Source organism: Grammomys surdaster, unplaced genomic scaffold (assembly GCF_004785775.1).
Source record: "Grammomys surdaster isolate TR1022 unplaced genomic scaffold, NIH_TR_1.0 125767, whole genome shotgun sequence".
In the NCBI taxonomy this organism is placed as follows: Eukaryota; Metazoa; Chordata; class Mammalia; order Rodentia; family Muridae; genus Grammomys; species Grammomys surdaster.
This window is the reverse complement of record NW_021620598.1, coordinates 1,383,228-1,403,091: the sequence shown is the minus strand read 5'-3', so window position 1 is coordinate 1,403,091 and position 19,864 is coordinate 1,383,228. Positions and strand designations below refer to the sequence as shown.

The 19,864-nt window shown below is 49.4% G+C and overlaps 1 protein-coding gene across 1 annotated transcript in view; it reads right to left on the bottom strand.

Annotated features, from left to right (window-relative positions):
- Window positions 1–15,048, bottom strand: part of Parvb (parvin beta) — an 82,130-nt gene extending 67,082 nt beyond the window's left edge. The window contains exon 1 of the mRNA XM_028788709.1: window positions 14,911–15,048. Coding sequence (XP_028644542.1) covers window positions 14,911–15,025 — 115 coding nt within the window. The 5' untranslated portion in view covers window positions 15,026–15,048. The remainder of the gene's footprint in view (window positions 1–14,910) is intronic.
- Between the last annotated feature and the right edge of the window lie 4,816 nt (window positions 15,049–19,864).

Sequence of the window (19,864 nt, the reverse complement as noted above, 5' to 3'; positions counted from 1 at the left end):
CAACCATCTGTAATGGGATCTGATGCCCTCTTCTGGTGTCTGAGGAGAGCAACAGTGTACTGACGAACAAAAAATAAATAAAAATAAATAAAAAAGAGAAAAAATTTAAAAATTAGGTCCCTGGGTGGGGACCCAGCTCACGAGTTGGTGTTTGTCTCAAATGTCCTGTGCTCAATCAATCATAAGCTCTGAAGAGAGAGCGGTCGGCAGGAAAATGCAGTCAGTGTCTGCATTTGATCGAGCACTGAACCTACAGTTTCTGAGCAACCAACACAGGGTCCAAGAACCACGTCATGTCTGGGGTTTCCCTGTTCTGAGACCCCCAGCCAGAAGATCATATCTGCTTAAAGCCACACACTCAGTGAATATCATCATCCACTCCCAGTGTCAAGCCTAACCTCCTGGGGAAGGGGTGGGGGTGGGGGTAGAGACAGGAGGATCCACGGGGTTTGCCTAGTGCAAGCAGTGGATTTCAGAGAGACCCCATCTCAAAGCAAACAAACAAAACAAAACAGTGTACAGCACCTGAGGGACACCAACTGAGGTTAACCTCTGACCTCTGTACACATGTGCTTACATGCACACACACACACAGACACACACACAAACACAGCTGAAGGAAGATGCTGGCAAGCCAGACCTTCATGTCTTTGTAGAGTTCTGCAGTTTACTAGCTCCATAGTGACAGGCTCCACACGCTTTATAATTCTCCTATTTAAAAGTCAGTGACGCCGGGCGGTGGTGGCACACGCCTTTAATCCCAGCACTTGGGAGGCAGAGGCAGGCGGATTTCTGAGTTCGAGGCCAGCCTGGTCTACACAGTGAATTCCAGGACAGCCAGGGCTATACAGAGAAACCCTGTCTCGAAAAACCAAAACCAAAAAAAAAAAAAAAAAAAAAGGTCAGTGACTTTCAGAGTGTGTTGCCATTACCACTGTCAACTTAAAATCATTCTCCTCACCCCCAAAGCACCCACTAGCACTCTGTCTCCAACCCCCAGCCTCTAGCGACCACTTGTCTACCTTCCAGACCTACAAATTTGGCTAGTCTGGATTTTTTTCATCATACAATATTCATCCTTTTGTGAACAGATTCTTAGCATCTTCCAGATTCATCTATGGTCTAGCCCATACCAATATCTCCTCCCTTTTCACTGCTGTAGACTATTCCATTTTATGATTATATCACATTTTGTTTCCCATTATCAGCTAATGGCCCTGGCGTTGTTTCTACTCTGTGTCAATTATGAATAAGGAACAGAAATTGAAATCCTCACGTCCCAGTTCTGGTCAAGCCAGACCATATATAATTGTATGTATGTTTTATATAAGACATAAATATATTTATTATGTATATATAATATGTATATATATAATTTATTTTCCTCCCAAGATTCTCTCAACATGAACATTAAGAGTGGCATAAAAGCAGATCTCCATGAGGGCAAACTAAATAGTAATTGTAGAAATGCATCCTCACAATGAGGCCCAGGGAAACAAATAAAACAAACCCACCAGCAGCTGCGTACAATAAGATTAAAATTCCATGTGTGCTGCTCCAACAAAATCTCAAATCGTTAAAATCTCATTATACTAATAACAAGTCTCCTGCATACATTTCAGGACAACACTCTCTCCCCCCTGGCAAAGGGCTTTCAAACAGTCACTCAGGAAGCTGAAGAACATCCTCATGTCCCCAAGAGAGGTACATCTTCCCGCCTCATCTCTGTGGAAGCGTGTGCATGCCTGGAGCAGGTTATCTGGGGAAGGAGAAGGCAGAGATGAGCCCTGGCTCCCTGCTCTGTTTTCAGTCCTCGCATTCAATCCTTGCCACAGGAAAGCAGCTGCCCGGATCACCGTGCTGGGTGGTCCCATTGTATCTTGGTGGCTGCCCTCCAAGGACCAGCAGTTCACCCTTTCCTCTCTCCTGGCATCTCTTCTCGGTTGGATGAGGAGGGGTAGCACTTGGCTGACTGAGGGTGAAATGCTAACACAAAGATGTTGGCACCTGTGTGACTCGTGTGACATCCCTCCCTCCCCGGAAGGCCTTGTGTTAAAATCCACAAGCCTGTAGGAACACATAAAGACTCCCTCGCCCCCTGCAGGAGGCCATGGTTGAGGTTGACTTATTCCCCAGCTCCCGTCTCTGGATCCACCCAACCGTCTGTCAGCAGTCACTGGTGTCCAATGACTGTGTTGAGAAGTGATCAGAGACGTAAAACCACATAGACCTGCAAACCTGGAGTTCTGGACGTCAGAAGACTAAACACAGCCTGTCTACAGAGCTGAAGCCTTCCAGGCTGCGGTTGGGGGATGGAACAGGGGTCACGGGACAGGATACAGACAGGCATGGGACACCACTAGGTACTCTGGGTTCTGGCTTCCTCATTCAGCTCCTGGGCTCCCTCCACAGCCCCCTCTCTGGTTGCCACCTCTCACTCTCCTCCAACAAGAATCTTCTGTGGGCCTGCTCTAGAGACCTGGCCAACAGAGAGAAGCCGCTCCACAGAGCCTTTCTCCAAACCAGACCTGGATACTGAGGATGGAGTCAGGGCTGTGTCATACTAAGCCCTTGCAGTACCACAGAGCTGAGCCCCAGCCCTTTTCTTCCCCATGATCATTAAGGAGGCCATCTTGCTGGGGAGGAGGCAGCTCCTGGTTCATGAAGGAAGATCCAGTCAGATGGACCAGGCTCTCAGTCCTGTGTCCTCAGGCACACCTGCCATCCCTTTTCTGAGCTGAGGTCCCCCAGCACACAGCCAGAGCTATGTGTCACCTGTTTTCCTGATGCTCTCAGGTCCAGGAGCACTGCTCCCCCTGGGGCTTGGGCATCTCCTGAGAGGACATGAGGGGGGTCTTTCATGGGGACTGTGTGTGGCTTCATCAAGTTTCTTGTCATTATTTTTCTGACCATAACAACAAACCCAGGCATTTCTCCTTTTTTTTTTTTTTTTGGTTTTTCGAGACAGGGTTTCTCTATGTAGCCCTGACTGTCCTGGAACTCACTCTGTAGACCAGGCTGGCCTCAAACTCAGAAATCCACCTGTCTCTGCCTCCCAAGTGCTGGGATTAAAGGCGTGTGCCACCACCGCCTGCCCCAGGCATTTCTTCAAGTGTCCTGGTACATTCTATGGTCCCCGTGGAGCATCCTGATCTGTAGTGGGTGCTTTTCTTGGTTACCTCCTGAGATTTTTCAGAAACCAGGCTTGTGCTTGATAAGCATAAATGACCAATGAGTATTTCCCATCATGGCCTCCTAGTGACCCAGCTGACCCAGAACCTTGGCTAGTGGGAAGATAGGTCTCAAGCCAACCACCTATGAAGGCAGACATTGTCAGGATGTCCCATATAGTGTCCCATGTTGCAGAAGGCATGACATAAAAATGACAGACAGAAAGCTCTGGTGAGAGGGCAGGACAGTCAGGGCTCTGAGACAAGGAAGACTGTGGGGCCTGCAGGACTAAACCAGGCCCTCTCAGGCAGCAGCCCAGAGCAGAATGAGACTACAAGGGTCCAAGTCTCCATATCACTCAGCACAGAATGCAGTCAGTCTCCTCTGCAGCATCTTTCTGACTCTGGGGCTAAGTGTCACCCAAATGCCAGGGAGTAAAGGAGAAGGTACATTCCCAGCTGGCCATGCCTCCAGCTGAGACAAGAGACCCTCACCTCACCCAGACTCTGCTCTCCCACAAGACAGAAATCACTACATGGTGTCACTTTCCAGCCATGTAGAATAGCCCAAGGTACCATGCGTGAGGTGAGCATGGACCATGAATGTCAGGGAACCCAGAGTCTCAGTGGCCCTGTCACTGTGACCACCCACTTGGCTTCTGTTCTGGCTTGTTTTGTTTTTAATTCATGTGCTGTTTCTCTCATGGTTTAGGCAGTCTTCTATCAAAAATAAACACAAGCCAGGCCGTGGTGGTACATGCTTTTAATCAGAGCACTGGAGAGACAGAGGCAGGTGGATCTCTGTAAGTTCAGGGCCAGCCTGGTCTACAGAGTGAGTTGCAGGACAGTCAAGGCTACAGAGAAAAACCCTGTCTCAATAAATAAATAAATGAATTAATAAACAAACAAATAAAAATAAGCACATACACATGCCTGCATTTTTACATATATGCATAGATACACAAACATATCCATGCACATTGTGACTGTGGTTTGTAATGGCTGACGTTAAGGAGACGCAGTCCACTGTGAGCGGCAACATGCCCTAGGGTTAGTTCTGGACTGTATGAGACTAGAGAAACTGAGCTGAACACTAAGTGAGTATGCATTCATTCTCTCTCTGCTCTTGACTGTGAATGTGATGTGATATGACCCGGTATCCTGGCTGCCACATAATTAGGAACTTTCTAGAATTATAAGCCAAATAAACCTTTGAGTTGTTTCTCGTCATGGTATTTTTATCACAGTGACAGAAATGAAACTAAAACATACACACATACATGCATATATACACACATACATATATACATACACACACATACATACACACACACATACATACACACATACATACACACACATACACATATACATACATACATATATACACATACATACACATAATACATACACACACATACATACACACACATACATACACACATACATACACATAATACATACACACACATACATACACACACATACATACACACATACATACATACATATATACACATATACATACGTCTCTCAAGCCCCATTGATACTAAAACAGTTACCACAAGGACTTAGCTAGAGGCTCCTCCACATTTAAAGCTTAGGCCTGGGGGTTCCAGCTCCCTGCAGTAACCTGAGCCTTGGCAACTGAGCCAGCAGCTCTGGGTCGCTGAGCCAGACAGACAGCTGCTTCCAGAAGCCTCTAGACTCAAGCATGTGGTGCACACAAGCCCTAGGAGATATAAAAATCCTTGTGGCCTCTTTAACTTTTCACTAACTAGATATTAAAGCCTAGATTCTTGGGATTTGTAAGTTTTTAAATGAGAAGAAATGTAAAAAGGCATAACTTTTCTAAAGAGTGACACTTTAAAGAATAAACTCCCAAGGTGGTACTGCCTGGGGAAACCTATATGAAGGATTCGTGCTAGTCAACCAGCAAGGAAGAGTTCAAATAACTAACCAAGGTCCATATTTCAGGAGATCTAAGTCTGAGGACCCCTGTGTTCCACAACCAACACACAAGCCTAGGAAATAACCCCATGTCTGCTAAGGCTCCCTGACCCTCTGGTTCTCTGGTCCCCTGACACTCAGTGGAGAGGCAGACTGGAGCGAAGTCCTCCAGCTTTCCTGGCACTGGCCTCAAGTCTTTGTGCCCAGCACAGGGTTCAGGTATCTGCTGCTTGTGGCACAAACCACAGACACAGAGCCAGAGCTTCCAACAGAGTGCTTCCGGGTCACAGCAGCTGGGGGGCAATGTGTTTAGGGTTCATTGTCAATCTGACACACTCTAAATTGCCTGGTTAGAGTGTCAGTGAGGGAGTCTCTAGATGACATTGGCCTGTGGGTGTGTCTGTAGGGGACTGTCTTTTGGGGTGGGGCAAGGGGTGCTGCATGTTTGTAAGTGTGCTGGTACTCATGGATGTCAGAAGAGGGCATCAGATCCTCTGGAACTGGTGTTACTGATGGTTATGAGCTGCCATGAAGGCGCTGAGAACCAAACCCAGTCCTCTTTGAGACCAGCCCATACTCTTAACCACTGAGCCATCACGATTGGCCTGAAGAGTGGTTCTCAACCTGTGGGTCTCGACCCCTTCCACAGGGCTCAGTCCTCTAATACCATTGGGAAAACACAGACATTTATATCATGGTTCATAACAGCAGCAAAATTACAGCTATGAAGTAGCCACAGAAATAGTTTTATAGTTGGCGGTCACGACACCATGAGGAACTGTTTTAAAGGGTTGCGGCATGAGGAAGACTGAGAACCACGGCTGCAGGGGATTGTCTTGGTTGCCTTAATTGAGGTGGGAAGACCCAGCCTGAAAGTGGGCAGTGCCATCACTCCCCGGTTGGAGCCATTAACTAGAGAAAGCTGAGGACTAAGTCTGCTGGCAGTCCCCCTTTGCGCTTAACTGCTGTGACTAGCTGCTTCAAGTCCTTGCCTTGACTCCCAACAACGAAGGCTGTAACTTCATTGTGACCTAGACTGGATCCTTGTGTTGTGTTTGCCAGGGTGTTTGGCAGAGCAACAGAAATGCTACTTGAATAGGGTTAGGGTTCAGGCACTCCTTTGGCAACTCAGCATCCAGCCACCTGCAGCCGGGTGGAGCACCAAAGGGCAGGACAGCCAGGGCTAACTGAAAAGATCTGAGCCCAGGAAGGTTTCTGTTCCACCAATACCACTCACATAACTAGGGAGACCCTGGGTTTTCAGCACCCTTTTCTCGTAGGTTCCGACACGCCCTCAGAATTCTGTTATCTAGCCACGTTTGCTCCCAAGCGGAAATCTACTTGGCCCCTTGTTCTACCAGCGAACCAAAGCACCACTTATCAGCATTCATCAGTAAGTAACACCTCTTAGCAGCCACTTTACTCGGACAAGGCTTTTCTGGCTCTTTCCTCGAATCCTAAGGAGCAGGTTGCTGTGTTCAGGGTGGCAGACACAGAGTCTGGTAGAGATGAAGTCACGGAGCCCTGCAGCCAGGCTGTACACTGTGTACCCCCACAGTGATACCCCTTGATGCCCAACAGCTGTACCTCTACAAACCAACTAGAACCAACTCAGCAGGGCAGTGATTCTACCTCTGCAGGACTCATCTACCTCCATGGGCCCTGCGGCCCCCGCCCCGACCCCGACCCCGCCTAGTAAGAATGAAGGCGAGATCCCACAGCATGGAGTGTGGATCCCCACGGCACAGTCATGCTCGGCCAGGGCTGGTGGCACACGGCTGACACAGTGTGCTCAAGATGCAGACTCTTGCTCAATCTGTATTTACTTCTAACCAGAAGCCCCTCTTTTGAGTATGTGTTACTAAGGAATAATGACGCCTGCAATGGATTGCTCATGTCTGCACTCTTACCCCAACAGCCATTTGCATAGACAAGATTAACACCATTAAGGCAAGCTGAGTTTATATTCCACTTCATAAGACTGGGATGTTTTCCAGCCCAAACGCACTCATTAGACGTTTACTTTCCTAAAAAGTGAAACACGTAGCCAATGCAAAGAGAAGAAAACGTTTTCTTCGAGTGCTTTTTTTTTTTTCCCCTGTGATGAATCATGTATTTGCCAAGAAGAAAATAGCTAGGTACATGGAGTTGACCTCGGCCAGCCGAGGCGGGGTGGAATCAATCAAAGGAGCACTTTAGAACCAGCGCCGCAGGTGCTGGCCCATTACACTGCCTAAACACCCGTTAATTATTCTGAGGACTGGATGAGCACAACTGGGGGAGCAGCTTCGGAGTGTTCAGTAAATACTAATTCCAGAGAGGTGAGACAGGAATTCAAAGCAGGGTGCCCCTAAGGCTCACTGGGTTGGATGGCTAGTTGACTGGATCTTTCTGGGGAAACCATGACTTCTAGGCATCAGAATCGTGGCGTTACAATAGAAGAAAAGGCCTAGCTCAGAGAGGTAGAGATCGAAAGAGGCGAAGGATCAAGAGGCACCTTTTTCCTCTGCTGAAGCATGGTTTCTTGAAATCTCAGGAGGCTGCCAAGAAAAGCACCCACTACAGATCAGGATGCTCCCCGGGGACCATAGAATGTACCAGGACACTTAAAGAAGTACCTGGGTGTGATATTATGGTCAGAAAAATAATGACAAGAAACTTGATGAAGTCACACACAGCCTTCATAAAAACCCCCTCATGTCCTCTCGGGAGATGCCCACGCCCCAGGGGGAGCAGTGCTCCTGGACCTGAGAACATCAGGAAAACAGGTGACACATAGCTCTGGCTGTGTGCTGGGGGACCTCAGCTCAGAAAAGGGATGGCAGGTGTGCCTGAGGACACAGGACTGAGAGCCTGGTCCACCTGACTGGATCTTCCTTCATGAACCAGGAGCTGCCTCCTCCCCAGCAAGATGGCCTCCTTAATGATCATGGGGAAGAAAAGGGCTGGGGCTCAGCTCTGTGGTACTGCAAGGGCTTAGTATGACACAGCCCTGACTCCATCCTCAGTACCCAGGTCTGGTTTGGAGAAAGGCTCTGTGGAGCGGCTTCTCTCTGTTGGCTAGGTTTCTAGAGCCTCGCAACTCCCTGTTCCTCTTTCCACCAGAACATTCTGGAAACCACAGCACACATGTCCCATTCCTTACCTGTTGGCATCCACCTGCTCCCTCCTCTCTCCCCACCCACTGAAGCTACCGTGCTGAAGCATGTGGGACCGTGAAAGGATAGCTTTCCAGGCTCCTGACATATGGCCAAAGACCTCCATTGATCAGTGCCTTTCAATCACATAAGGCAAGGTACTTACCAGCCCCTCCACAGGTAGAGGGTGTGACTACAGGCCTCCAGGCCAAGAGATCTCCATATTAAAGAGATCTTTAGGTACAAAGGCCAGAGGGCATAGTCAATTAAGCATTCCTTCCCAGACCCTCCTCCTTACAAACAGTATTTAACCAAAGGCCCTCCCTGAAGAAACGGGGGTACAGCCAGATTCATCCACTTTCCGCCATGACAATAAACCTTTTAAAACCATGGACTTCCTCATGTCTTTGGGGCTCCACCGTGGGGAACCATGGAGAAGGCTTTTAAACAATGAGCTGCCACCACCTCCTAATCTCCCACCTGGAATACTTCTCTATGTTCCTGCTGCGAAGGCTGCCAACTCAAGCAAGCTAGCCAACCCAGCCAAGTGAGTGCCTTAACAAAGAGTCTGTCACCCCGTGGGGTGCTGCCACAGCTCTCCCTCTCATCCCTCTCAGCTGTGGGCTGGTCCAGCCCGTATGCCCTCGTGTCTTAGTTATTCCGAGGCTCCCAGCAGCATCTGGGAGCCCAAGGATAGAGACCACTGGTCTCCTGGTCAGCTGCTTCAACCTGGACTGACCCCTACTCAGGAGCTCTGTCTCCGTGGGACTTCAGACTGTGATCTCCCCACACCCAGGTAGAGCCCCATGGCTTCTCAGCCCAGTGTCCGCCCAGCGCTGCGTGGAGTGAACTCAGTCAAATTCCCACGCTTCTGCTCCCTGGAGCTGTGGTTCCAACCGCCTGGGGTGGCAGACACTCGGGAACCACAACACAACGTGAGCTACAGCCCTGCAGAAACAGACTCCTCCTCCATCCACATCAGTTGGCTCCCAAACTGTGGCCTACAAGGCCTCTAATGTCACCAAAATAGGTCATTCTTGCTGTACCCCCAGGATCTCTATATGGCTGGCAGTGGCCCCACATGCCAAGCCACAATTCAGACACAAGGCACCCCCTGTACTTCCCCAAAAGGGCCTTTGTTGAGGGGTCTTCCCCAGGCACTCTCCCCCCTCCTCTGCCTAATTACAACCGTCTTTTATTCTCAACCGAAGACATGTCCTGGTTAGGTTTCAGTGTCGACCTTGGCACACCTGGGAAGAGGGAACCTTAATTGAAGAACTGCCTTGATCAGATTGACCTAGTGACCCTGTCTGTGAGAAGTCTGGATTGATGATTGATGCAGGAGGACTCGAGCCACTGTGGGAGGTAGGCCCGGCCACTATGAGCTAGCTGTGAGCTCATAAGCCAGCAAGCGAGCCAATAAGCTGCCTTCCTCTGTGGCTTCCCCCACTTCACTTCCTGCCCTGACTTCTCTCAGAGATGAATTGTGTCTTAGTTAGGGTTTCCATTGCTGTGAAGAGACAACATGACCAACTCTTACAAATGGAAACATTTAGTTGGGGCTGGCTTACAGCTTCAGAGGTTCAGTCCGTTATCATCGTGGTGGGAAGCATGGCAGCGTCCAGGCAGACATGGCGCTGGGAGAGCTATGAGTTCTATCTACATCTCGATCCAAAGGCAGCAGCAAAGGGCTCTTTTATAGGCAGCCAGGAGGGGGGAGGTCTCTTCCATACTGGGTGGAGCTTGAGCAGTAGGAGCCCCAAAGCCCACCCCCACAGTGACACACTTCCTTCAACAAGGACACACAGGATAGTACCACTTCCCATGGCCCAAGCATATTCAAACCACCACAAAGTAGACGTCAGATAAACTCTTTCTTCCCTCAAGTTATTTTTGATCAATGTTTTATCACAGTACATTATTACAACAGGTCACTAGCTCCAGCTGGAACACCAGCTCCTCAAATCTAGCTATGTATCCCCAAGAGGTTCCGTCCCCACATCTACTCACCCCTCCCCCAACCAGACCTTGCTGTCCTGAATATGGACCTGAGCCAGGTTGGCTCCTGAGGTCCCCAGTACACAACCAGCTGTCTGCCACCTGTTTCCTGATGCCCTCAGATCAAGGAGTAACACTTCCCCTAGGATCTCTGTCTCAGGGGACACTCGCTTCCCTTCCTCCTTTCCTACTAGGAACCCCTGGGACATCTGACAGTTGGTTGAATTATATTTTCTTTCACAGCACTGAGTAAATTTCAGAAGTTTAAGGCTGGGGATGTAGCTCAGTGGGTAGAGCGCTCACCTAGCATACATACACCAGGCTCAGGGTTGGATTCTCAACACTGCATGAGCCAGGCATAGTGGCCCATCGACACAGGGAGGAAGCTTAGCTGGACAGTGAGTGAAGGAAGCCAATATGAAAAGCCTCACGTCAAGCACTAGAATTCCAGTTCACGATTCTAGAAAAGGCAAAACTGTGGAGATTGTTAAAAAATATATATAAAAAAAAAAAATCTACAAGTTGCCAGGCAAGGGTGGCTCCCAGCACTCGGGAGGCAGAGGCAGTTGGATCTCTTGTGAGTTTGAGGCCAACCTGATCTGTAGAGTGAGTTCCAGGATGGCCAAGACTACACAGTGAAACTCTGTCTCAAAAAGCCAAAATCAGGGCTGGAGAGATGGCTCAGCTGTTAAGAGCACTGACTGCTCTTCCAGAGGTCCTGAGTTCAATTCCCAGCAACTACATGGTGGCTCACAACCATCTGGAATGGGATCCGATGCCCTCTTCTGCTGTGTCTGAAGGCAGCTACAGTGTCTGCTAAGTTTTGGGGCCTTGGGGAAGGGAGGGCCAGACAGGCAATGCAGCAGGAATCCTTCATTATACACTTTGAGAGCAGCCCTACTGTGAGAGCAGCCCTACTGTGAGAGCAGCCCTAATGTCAGCTATGGGCTTCGAGATGAAAACTTGTTAAACCTGAAATGAAGTTCCACCCTGCCTGGAAGAATTGCGGCATCAAGGGCAAACTCCAGTCTTCACTCCATTTTGCTAGGTAACCAGAGTACATGCAGATAGATAGATAGATAGATAGATAGATAGATAGATAGATAGATAGATAGATAGATGTATGGATGGATGAACAGATGGATGGATGGATGGATAAATAGGTAGATAGATAGATAGACAGACAATTGTTAGAGTAGATACATAGACCATACATGCATACATGCATACATACATACATATATATATGCATACATACATGCATGCATACATACATACACAATTGATAGAACAGATAGACGATAGATGAAAGACACCCCATATAGGGGCATCTTTCCTCAGCACCAACCCTCACCCCCCCACACCCACACACACCCTGACCTCCAGAGGTTAAGCTGGCTCCTGATCTCTCAGAGCCAGGACTCGGACTCCCCATAGGGAGGCCTGAGTGTTGTAGGCGGTCCCTTCCGTTTTCCAATGTGCAGTTAGTCATACTTCCCTTTTCTGACCGGGCCACCCCGTGACACCATAAAGTCTCCACTGGGCTGAATCACGCCCTGTTCATTCTTAGACACTTCCTGTACTGGGTATCCTAGCTCACCCCACATCGTACCCCCACCTCCTGGAATGGGACAAAGCATTTGTCCCAGTTGGTCCCTCCCTTCTCTGCCACTCTGCAAGGTAGGGTGGGGTCGAATGCCCATATGACCCCAAACCTTGAATTTCACCAGCCATCCCCTCCCCCCTTCTGGTGTCCTCAGCTCAGGAAATGTCCAGAGTCCACCCTGGACTTTCTAACAAAGGAGGAAACACAGCTAAGTGTTCCGACTGGCAGGCTGGGAAGCCCCATGTCCTCCCAGTGGTCATCTCCTAGTAGGCATCGGTGCATAAGCTCCCATGGCCCAAAGTCAAGGCCAAGAGCAGTCAGGGGGGCCAGTTGCCAAGGCAACAAGGTCTGCAGAAATACTGGCAGCACTCAGCGCTCAATTATTCAAGACCTCATTACACAGTGTTCACATTAGCCCCTCCGTTCCTTCTCCACTCCCCAGAGGACCACAAGGAAGCTCCTCAGCCCTTCCCTTCCGAGGCTAAGCCTTCCCTCCGTTCCTGCCTCAGAGACCAATTAGGGTTTGTGGCTTTCTGGTTATAAGGGTGACAGGTACTCCAGCCTTGAGACCCGAAGGCAGAGGGCCAAGCTAACTCATGGGATCTCAATATCAACAGAAGCAGCAGGCAGGGGGAGATGTTGTTTGGAGTTCCAGGTACATTTAAACTGGGCTAGACCAGCCATCCATCTTCTGGATACCCAAGATCTCAAAAAGCAAAGCAGAGAAGCACTTACAATTGGAAACCGAGGCCAGCTCATCACTCACTGGTGCAGCCCTCGTGTTCCAATAGTCTAAGTACCATCTTGGAAAGGCTGCAACAGGAGCAGGGAAGGCAGCTCAGTTGGCAAAGGGCTTACATGAGGACCGGAGTTCCATCCCCAGCACTGGCGATTTTTAAAAACAGTCAGAAGCCAAGCCAGATGTTGTTCTCCTGTAATCTCACATCAGGGGACGTGGGGACAGAGGGCCCCAGGGCTTGCTGATCTCAGTCAAAGAGCTCCAGGTTCAGTGAGTGACTCTGCCTCCAAAAACAAGAAGGAACCCAGTGTAGAAGTACACACTTTCAATACCAGCACATAGAAGGCCAAACCAGGCAGGTCTCTTAAGTGCCAAGCCAGCCTGGTCTATAAGTTCCAGGCCAGCCATAGTAGGTAAGTAGAAAGATAGACGAAATACATAGATGATGGATACATACATACATACATACATACATGATAGATACATACATACATACATACATACATACATAGATGATAGATACATAGGTAGATACATAGACTATAGATACACAGATGATAGATAGATAAATAGATAGATAGATAGATAGATAGATACATACATACATACATACATACATACATACATAGATGATACATACATACATACATACATACATACATAGATGGTAGATACATAGATAATAGTGAGAAACTGAGGAAGACACCCAGCATTGACTTCAGGCCTGTACATGTGTGTGCACACACATGAAACACACAGCAGCTGTAACCATTCACACTCTTACACATGCTTTTCTGTGAAAGATTTTCTTTCTTAGATTTTCTCTCCAACATCTCCAACATTCCCCCCCCCCCCCATCCCTGGGCCCTCTGACAGTTACAGCTTAGGATCATGGGACTTCCCACAGGTTTCTACATGATGGCATCCATTCCCAGGGCCCTGAAAGACTCAGCCTCTCTTCTACTTTCCAAGGCCTTGACGTGATCAAACCACATGAGAGTCCCATAGATGGTGAGCCACAAAAGGGTGGCACACACCTGCAGTTCCTGACACAGGTGAGGCTGAGGCAGGAGGATCACTTGAATCCAGGACTGTGTCTAGACTTAGTGACACTGCAAAGCGCCAGCTCAGAAACAACCAAAAAAGCCCATTTGCTTAGAAATAAACCCTAGGATGAATCCTAAGGAAGAAGACCAGGCCTACCTGCCCTCAGGGAACTGCACAGTCTAGTTTGGTAGAGGGCATTCTAGGGTTGAAGACTTGGGAAGGCAAGTCTGGGCAGGGTGTGGGGGCCACAGTATCAAAGTGTAGGTAATATCACACTTCCAGACAAGCTCTGCTTTTCCTCACATGCCCTGCCTTTCAAGATACCTTGAAAGGCCAGAATGAGTCTGCCTATAATTTAGGGCCTGGAGGTTCCCTCAAGAGTAAATACATCATCCCTGTCCTTCGGGCCCACGGGATGATTATCAGTCACCTCCTAGGCAGGGCTTGTCCCTGGAGGCCCAGGCAGGCTTTCTAGGAGTTAGTCTGGCTCCAGTGGCCTGAGGAGACCCTCAGGACTCCCTAACTACGTGGTCCCTAGCAGATGATCCCCAGGAAGTCTATCTCTGAAGCTTCTCTCTACCTGTCCTTCCTCAGCAAGCCCCTCCCATTCCCGGTGAGTGCCCGGAATCTCAGCCCTAGGGCAAGAGCCTCCAGGTCAAAACAATAGAAAATTCGGAATGTTTCTGCAAGGGGAAGGCTGGGGAGGGCTGGGAACTTCGGTACCTTAAGGCACTGACCAGGGCGCAGAGGTTACATCCCTTGCAGTTTTGTTTTTTAAAAGTTTAAAAAGTAAAAGTCTTTTTAAAATTACTTTCCTGCGCAGGGGGCATGACCTTCCCCCCGCCCCTCGCCCCATCTCTCCTCGGCAATGGTTCCAGGCTTCCCAGGCTCCTGGCCTGTGTGTCCTGTGCCCTTTCACTGACTCCCAGCTTAGGGACCGAGCCATGCTTGCAGGTATCACGCAGTCAGCAGCCTGTCCTCTCCACCAGCATGTGTCCAATCACTGCGACGAGAGTGTCACAGGACAAGGATGGGCACAGGAACCGTAGCTTGCTAGGCCTGTGTCCAGAGCAGGACGCTCGTCCTGGGCACCGGGCCAGCACCGCAAAGGTTGTAGGGACAGGGACCGGCCTGTCCCAAAGGTCGCGCAGCCTGAGCGCGACGGGAGGGCTCATTGGCGCCGCCGAGGCGGACAGGGAGCGAACACATGGGGGACACCGCTGGCACCCGGCTGGCGCCAAAGGGACGCGGGGGCACACTCACCCTCCCTGGTCTTCTTCTTCCTTGCCAGTGTGCCGCCCAACTTGCCCAAGAAAGACTCGTCCTTCTTCATCTTGGGGGCCCGCGGGGTGGGCGACCGTGGTGGCACGGAGGACATATGCGAGTGCGCGCCACCCACCGCCGGCCGGGGAGTGGCCAGGAGGGCGCGGCCGCGGCTTCCCCGCCCCTGCCTACTGACCCCGAAGTCCCGGTGCTGTAGCTGAGCTCCCCGCCCGCAATACAGCGGGACCCTGCACGTAGTGCCAGGCACGACCGGCCCCCTTTTGTTCGGCCTTCCGTGCTGGAAGCCCAGAATCAATTAGCCCCAGAAACATGTACGGTCAGTTGAGTCTCTGCCAGGATCCTGACGCAGGACTAGGGCATCCCTTGGGTCGATGCTTGGGGGTGTAGTGGGTGCCTTTGTGGGACAGTAGCCTCATACACAGTGACCCTTCCCCCAAGGCAAGCTCAGCCAAAGGCTTCCATGGGAGCCACGAGCTGGAAGAATCAGGGAGGGACAACATGGGCACCGGGAGGAAGAGCGCAGGCCCAGGGAAGGATGCTAAGCTAACAGACGTGACCAGGTTCGTGTTGCACAAAATTGACTCTCGCTAATTTGGGAACAGTAAGTCGTGAACAAGGAGGGGACCAGGCAGGGAGGTTTACTAAGAGCGAAGTGAACGGGTTTCTAGAGACGCTGCGGGGAAGAGGCAGCATGAGAACTGAGTCGTAGGCAGAGGGAAAGCCAAATGGCCTGTGGCTCCAGGAGACGGGTGGATGCATGGCTCAGCAGAGATAGGAGCTATCAGGACCCAGCGAGGGTAAAGCTTCAAGCAGCACCTAATCGTGGGGGTGAGGGGGAGGTGTTTCCTCCTTCTCCCTTTGTACTGGCTCGGAGCCTCACTCCTTCTGGTGAGCGGTTTCGGTTCAGTGCAGGAAATATTCACACTTTACGTTGGCAGAAGGGGTGTAGCCAAACTGGCACGTCAGCTGAGAAGTGCCTGGCCTCGCCTTGGAATTTGTCATGGAGAATGGGGTGCCCAGTATCTAAAGAGTTACAAGCCAAGCGTGGGATAGGGACAGTGGGGATCCCAGTAGGAGGAGAAGGATCAGAAAGGCCCAGGATTTAGGAAGAAATAGGGAGGAGAGAGTTGCTGGGGAGGGATGGTTTCCAAAGACCAAGATAAAGAGTCACCTCCCTCCACTAGGATAGGAAGAAAACTCACAGGCCTAGGACAGACATCTCTCACCCTGGCCCAGTTCCTGGCACTCTTATCTCTGCGAAGCCACGAAGCCACCCTCCTCCTGAAGCCACCCCCCTCCCGAAACCATGCTCCTCCCGGCAACACAGGCCTTTTGGCTTTCTCTGGCCTACGCCTCAGTGCTAAGGCTGCCTTCCCTCTTAATCGTGGAGGAGCCGGAGACCCCAGGATCCCGGAAATCTCAGAAATGCAAACTCCCTGCATCCCACGTGATGGTTAATCTGATTGTCAACCTGATGAGAATTCCAATCACCTTGGAGACAAAGCTCTGGATGTACCCAGAGGATTATCTATCTCCTTTGGGTTAAGGAGAGAGGGACAGACAACACCCAGTCTCAATCCTGGGCAGCGGACCCCGCCCCAACCCCCAGGAGTTAGGCTCCAAACTGATTAAAAAGGTGTGATGGTTCTTCTTGGTGTTAACGTGACTTCATCTAGAGTTAACTAAAGCCTAGCTGGCAGCTGGGCACTCCTGTGAGGGATTTCTCTTAATTAAATCATTTGAGGAGGGAAGACCCATCCTAAATCTAGATCTTTTGTGGGAAGATCTGCCTTTAATCTGGGCCACACCTTCTGCTGGCAGCCTATATAATGGACATAGAAGGAAGCTTTTACTCTTTGCTTGCTTGCCCTCGCTCTCAATGGCAACTCCATTCTTTCACTGGCTTTAGAAGCTCACTTCTTCCAGATTCATATATATATATATGCACGCAATGGGGCTGGAGAGATGGCTCGGTGGAGAGACTGCTCTTCCAGAGGTCCTGAGTTCAATTCCCAGCAATCACATGGTGGCTCACAATTATCTGTAATGGGATCTAATGTCCTCTTCTGGTGTGTCTGAGGACAGTGACAGTGTATTCACATACATAAAATAAATAAATCTTTAAAAAGAAAGAATGAGCCAGGCAGTGGTGGCAGACGCCTTTAATCCCAGGACTTGGGAGGCAGAGGCAGGTGGATTTCTGAGTTCAAGGCCAGCCTAGTCTACAGAGTGAGTTCCAGGACAGCCAGGACTACACAGAGAAACCCTGTCTCGAAGAACAAAAACACACACACACAAAAAAAAAAAAAAGAAAGAAAGAAAGAAAGAAGGAAGGAAGGAAGGATAGATTCTTGTACTTGATAGACAGCCATTGTTGGACTAGCTGGACCACAGCCTGCAAGCCACTCTAATAAATTTCACACACACACACACACACACACACACACACACACACACAAAGTGACCTGAGAAACACCATGCCTTCCCTAGTTCGATGGACTTACGGACTGTACCCTCAAATTGCAAGCCAAAATGAATCCTTCTTAAGTTGCATTTGTAATACAAAAAGCTACTAATATGCATGACAAGGGCATGTCAGAAGGAAGGGGGATGGGGAGAAGAGAACTTTCAGAGGATATTGGCAAACTCCTGCAGAGTGCACGCCAGGGTTAGGGATAGTAAGGTCCAAAGGGGTGTTGAGAGCATCTCCATCTCAAGATAGAATTTGGATGTTGCTAACAAGCTGGGAGTACATTGAAAGATCATAAATGTAGTTACTGACACTCCTGTGAGATGGGGACACAGGTGATTAGGACAGAGACTATGGGACCTGAGAGCAAGAAGCAAGCTGTCATGCATTCCCAGGTTCCATGTTTTTTTTTGTTTTGTTTTGTTTTGTTTTGTTTTCCCCTGAGACAGGGTTTCTCTGTGTAGCCCTGGCTGTCCTGGAACTCACTCTGTAGACCAGGCTGGCCTCGAACTCAGAAATCCGCCTGCCTCTGCCTCCCAAGCGCTGGGATTAAAGGCACGTGCGTGGCACCACTGCCCAGCCCACATCCTGCCTTTTAAAAAAACATTTATTTTACTTTTAATTACGTCTATGTGTGAGTATCCATGTAGATTTCTACACATGAGTGCAGGTACCTCAGAACCCAGAAGAAAAGTGTGGATTCCCTGGAGCTGAAGTTATCGCTGGTGCAAGTATTGGGAACCAAACTCAGGTCTCTACGACAGTGGTGGTTCAAATAAAGATGGCCCCCACAGACTCATATGTTGGAATGCTTGGACCCCAGTTGATGGAACTGTTTGGGAAGGATAAGGATGTGAGGCTTTGTTGGAAGAAGTGTGTCACTGGGATCTGACTTCGAGGTCTCAAAAATCCCATGCCATTCCACTTAGTCCTTTCCTTTCCCCTCCCTCCACTGTGTGTGTGTGTGTGTGTGTGTCTCATGTTTTCAGATCAGATGTCTCGGCATCATGCCTGTCTGCATGCTGCCATGCTCCTCTGAACTATAAGCCCTAAATTATGTTTTCTTTTATTATAAGTTGCCTCGGTCAGAGGCTGGAGAAATGGCTCAGCAGTTAAGAGCATTGGCTGCTCTTCCAGAGGACCCAGGTTCAATTCCCAGCACCCACATGATAGCTCCCAGCTGTCTGTAACTCCAGTCCTAGGGGATCCAACACCCTCACACAGACACATGTGCAGGCAAAACACTGATGCCCATAAGATACAGATAAATAGTAAATACATTGCCTTGGTCATAGTGCTTTGTTCTATCAATAGAAAAGTAACTAAGACAAACAATATGCACTCTTAGCAGCTGAGCCATCTCTCCAACCCTATTCCTGCTTTTTAAAAAGCCATACATCACAAAGGAGCTTCAGACTCCCAGCTCCTGACAGGGGCCCCTGTGTTTCAATAAGAGAACCCACAGACAGGGGACACTTGTTGTCAAGAAAACTGACACATGCTATACAGGACAGTGGGGTCCTGGCATTTGAGTTACAGAAACCAGAATCCAATGTTAAATACAAGTCTGGAATACTTGCTTCTTGGTCAAGTTTGTGGCACCCTTCCCTGGTGAGGGATGCCTTCCTCAGTCTCAGGCTGAGAGCTGCGTGCACTCACCCTAGTCTTCCAGCACTGCTTGCTGCAGGATAAGGTGGTTTTCTAGCCAGTGCAGTTTGGAAGATGATTTGGGACTCTTGCAATGGTTAAAAATGGATTTTCAGCCCATAAATGCCACGGACAGCAACTGAAAGCAGCTTTAGAAGCTGAGGCGACGGCTTGCTACAGGAGCAGGAGGACCTGAGTTCAGCCCCCCACCCCCACATCCATATCTAAAGCTGTATGTGGAGGTGCATGCTGTAATCCCAGCACCGAGGAGGCAAAAATACTCCAGTCCCAGAGGCTCACTGTCCAGCCTGTCTAGATTAATCAGCAAGCCCCAGTCCCAGTGGGAAACCCTCCTTTAAACAAACAAAAAAGACAGATGGATGGGCTGCAGAGATAACTCAGCGGCTAAGAGCACTTGCTTTAATCTCCCTTTAATCTCAGCACTCAGAAGGCAGACGCAGATGGATCTCTATGAGTTCAAGGCCAGCCTGGTCTACAGAGTGAGTTCAAGGATGGCCAGGGATAAACAGAGAAACCCTGTCTCAAAAACAAACAAAAATACCAAAAAAAAAAAAAAAAAAAAAAAAAAAAAAGAGCACCTTGCAGAGGACCTAAGGTGGTTCCCAACATCCACAAGGCATCTTACAGCCTCCTAAGACTCCATCTCTAGGTGATCTGTCACTAACTTCTGGCCTCCAAAAGAGAACACATATAGAGGCATGTAAACATACACATAAGGAAACAGAATTAAATGTTTTAAAAGACGGATGGGCCCTGAGGAATGGTACCTGAGGTTGACCTCTGACCTCCACATGC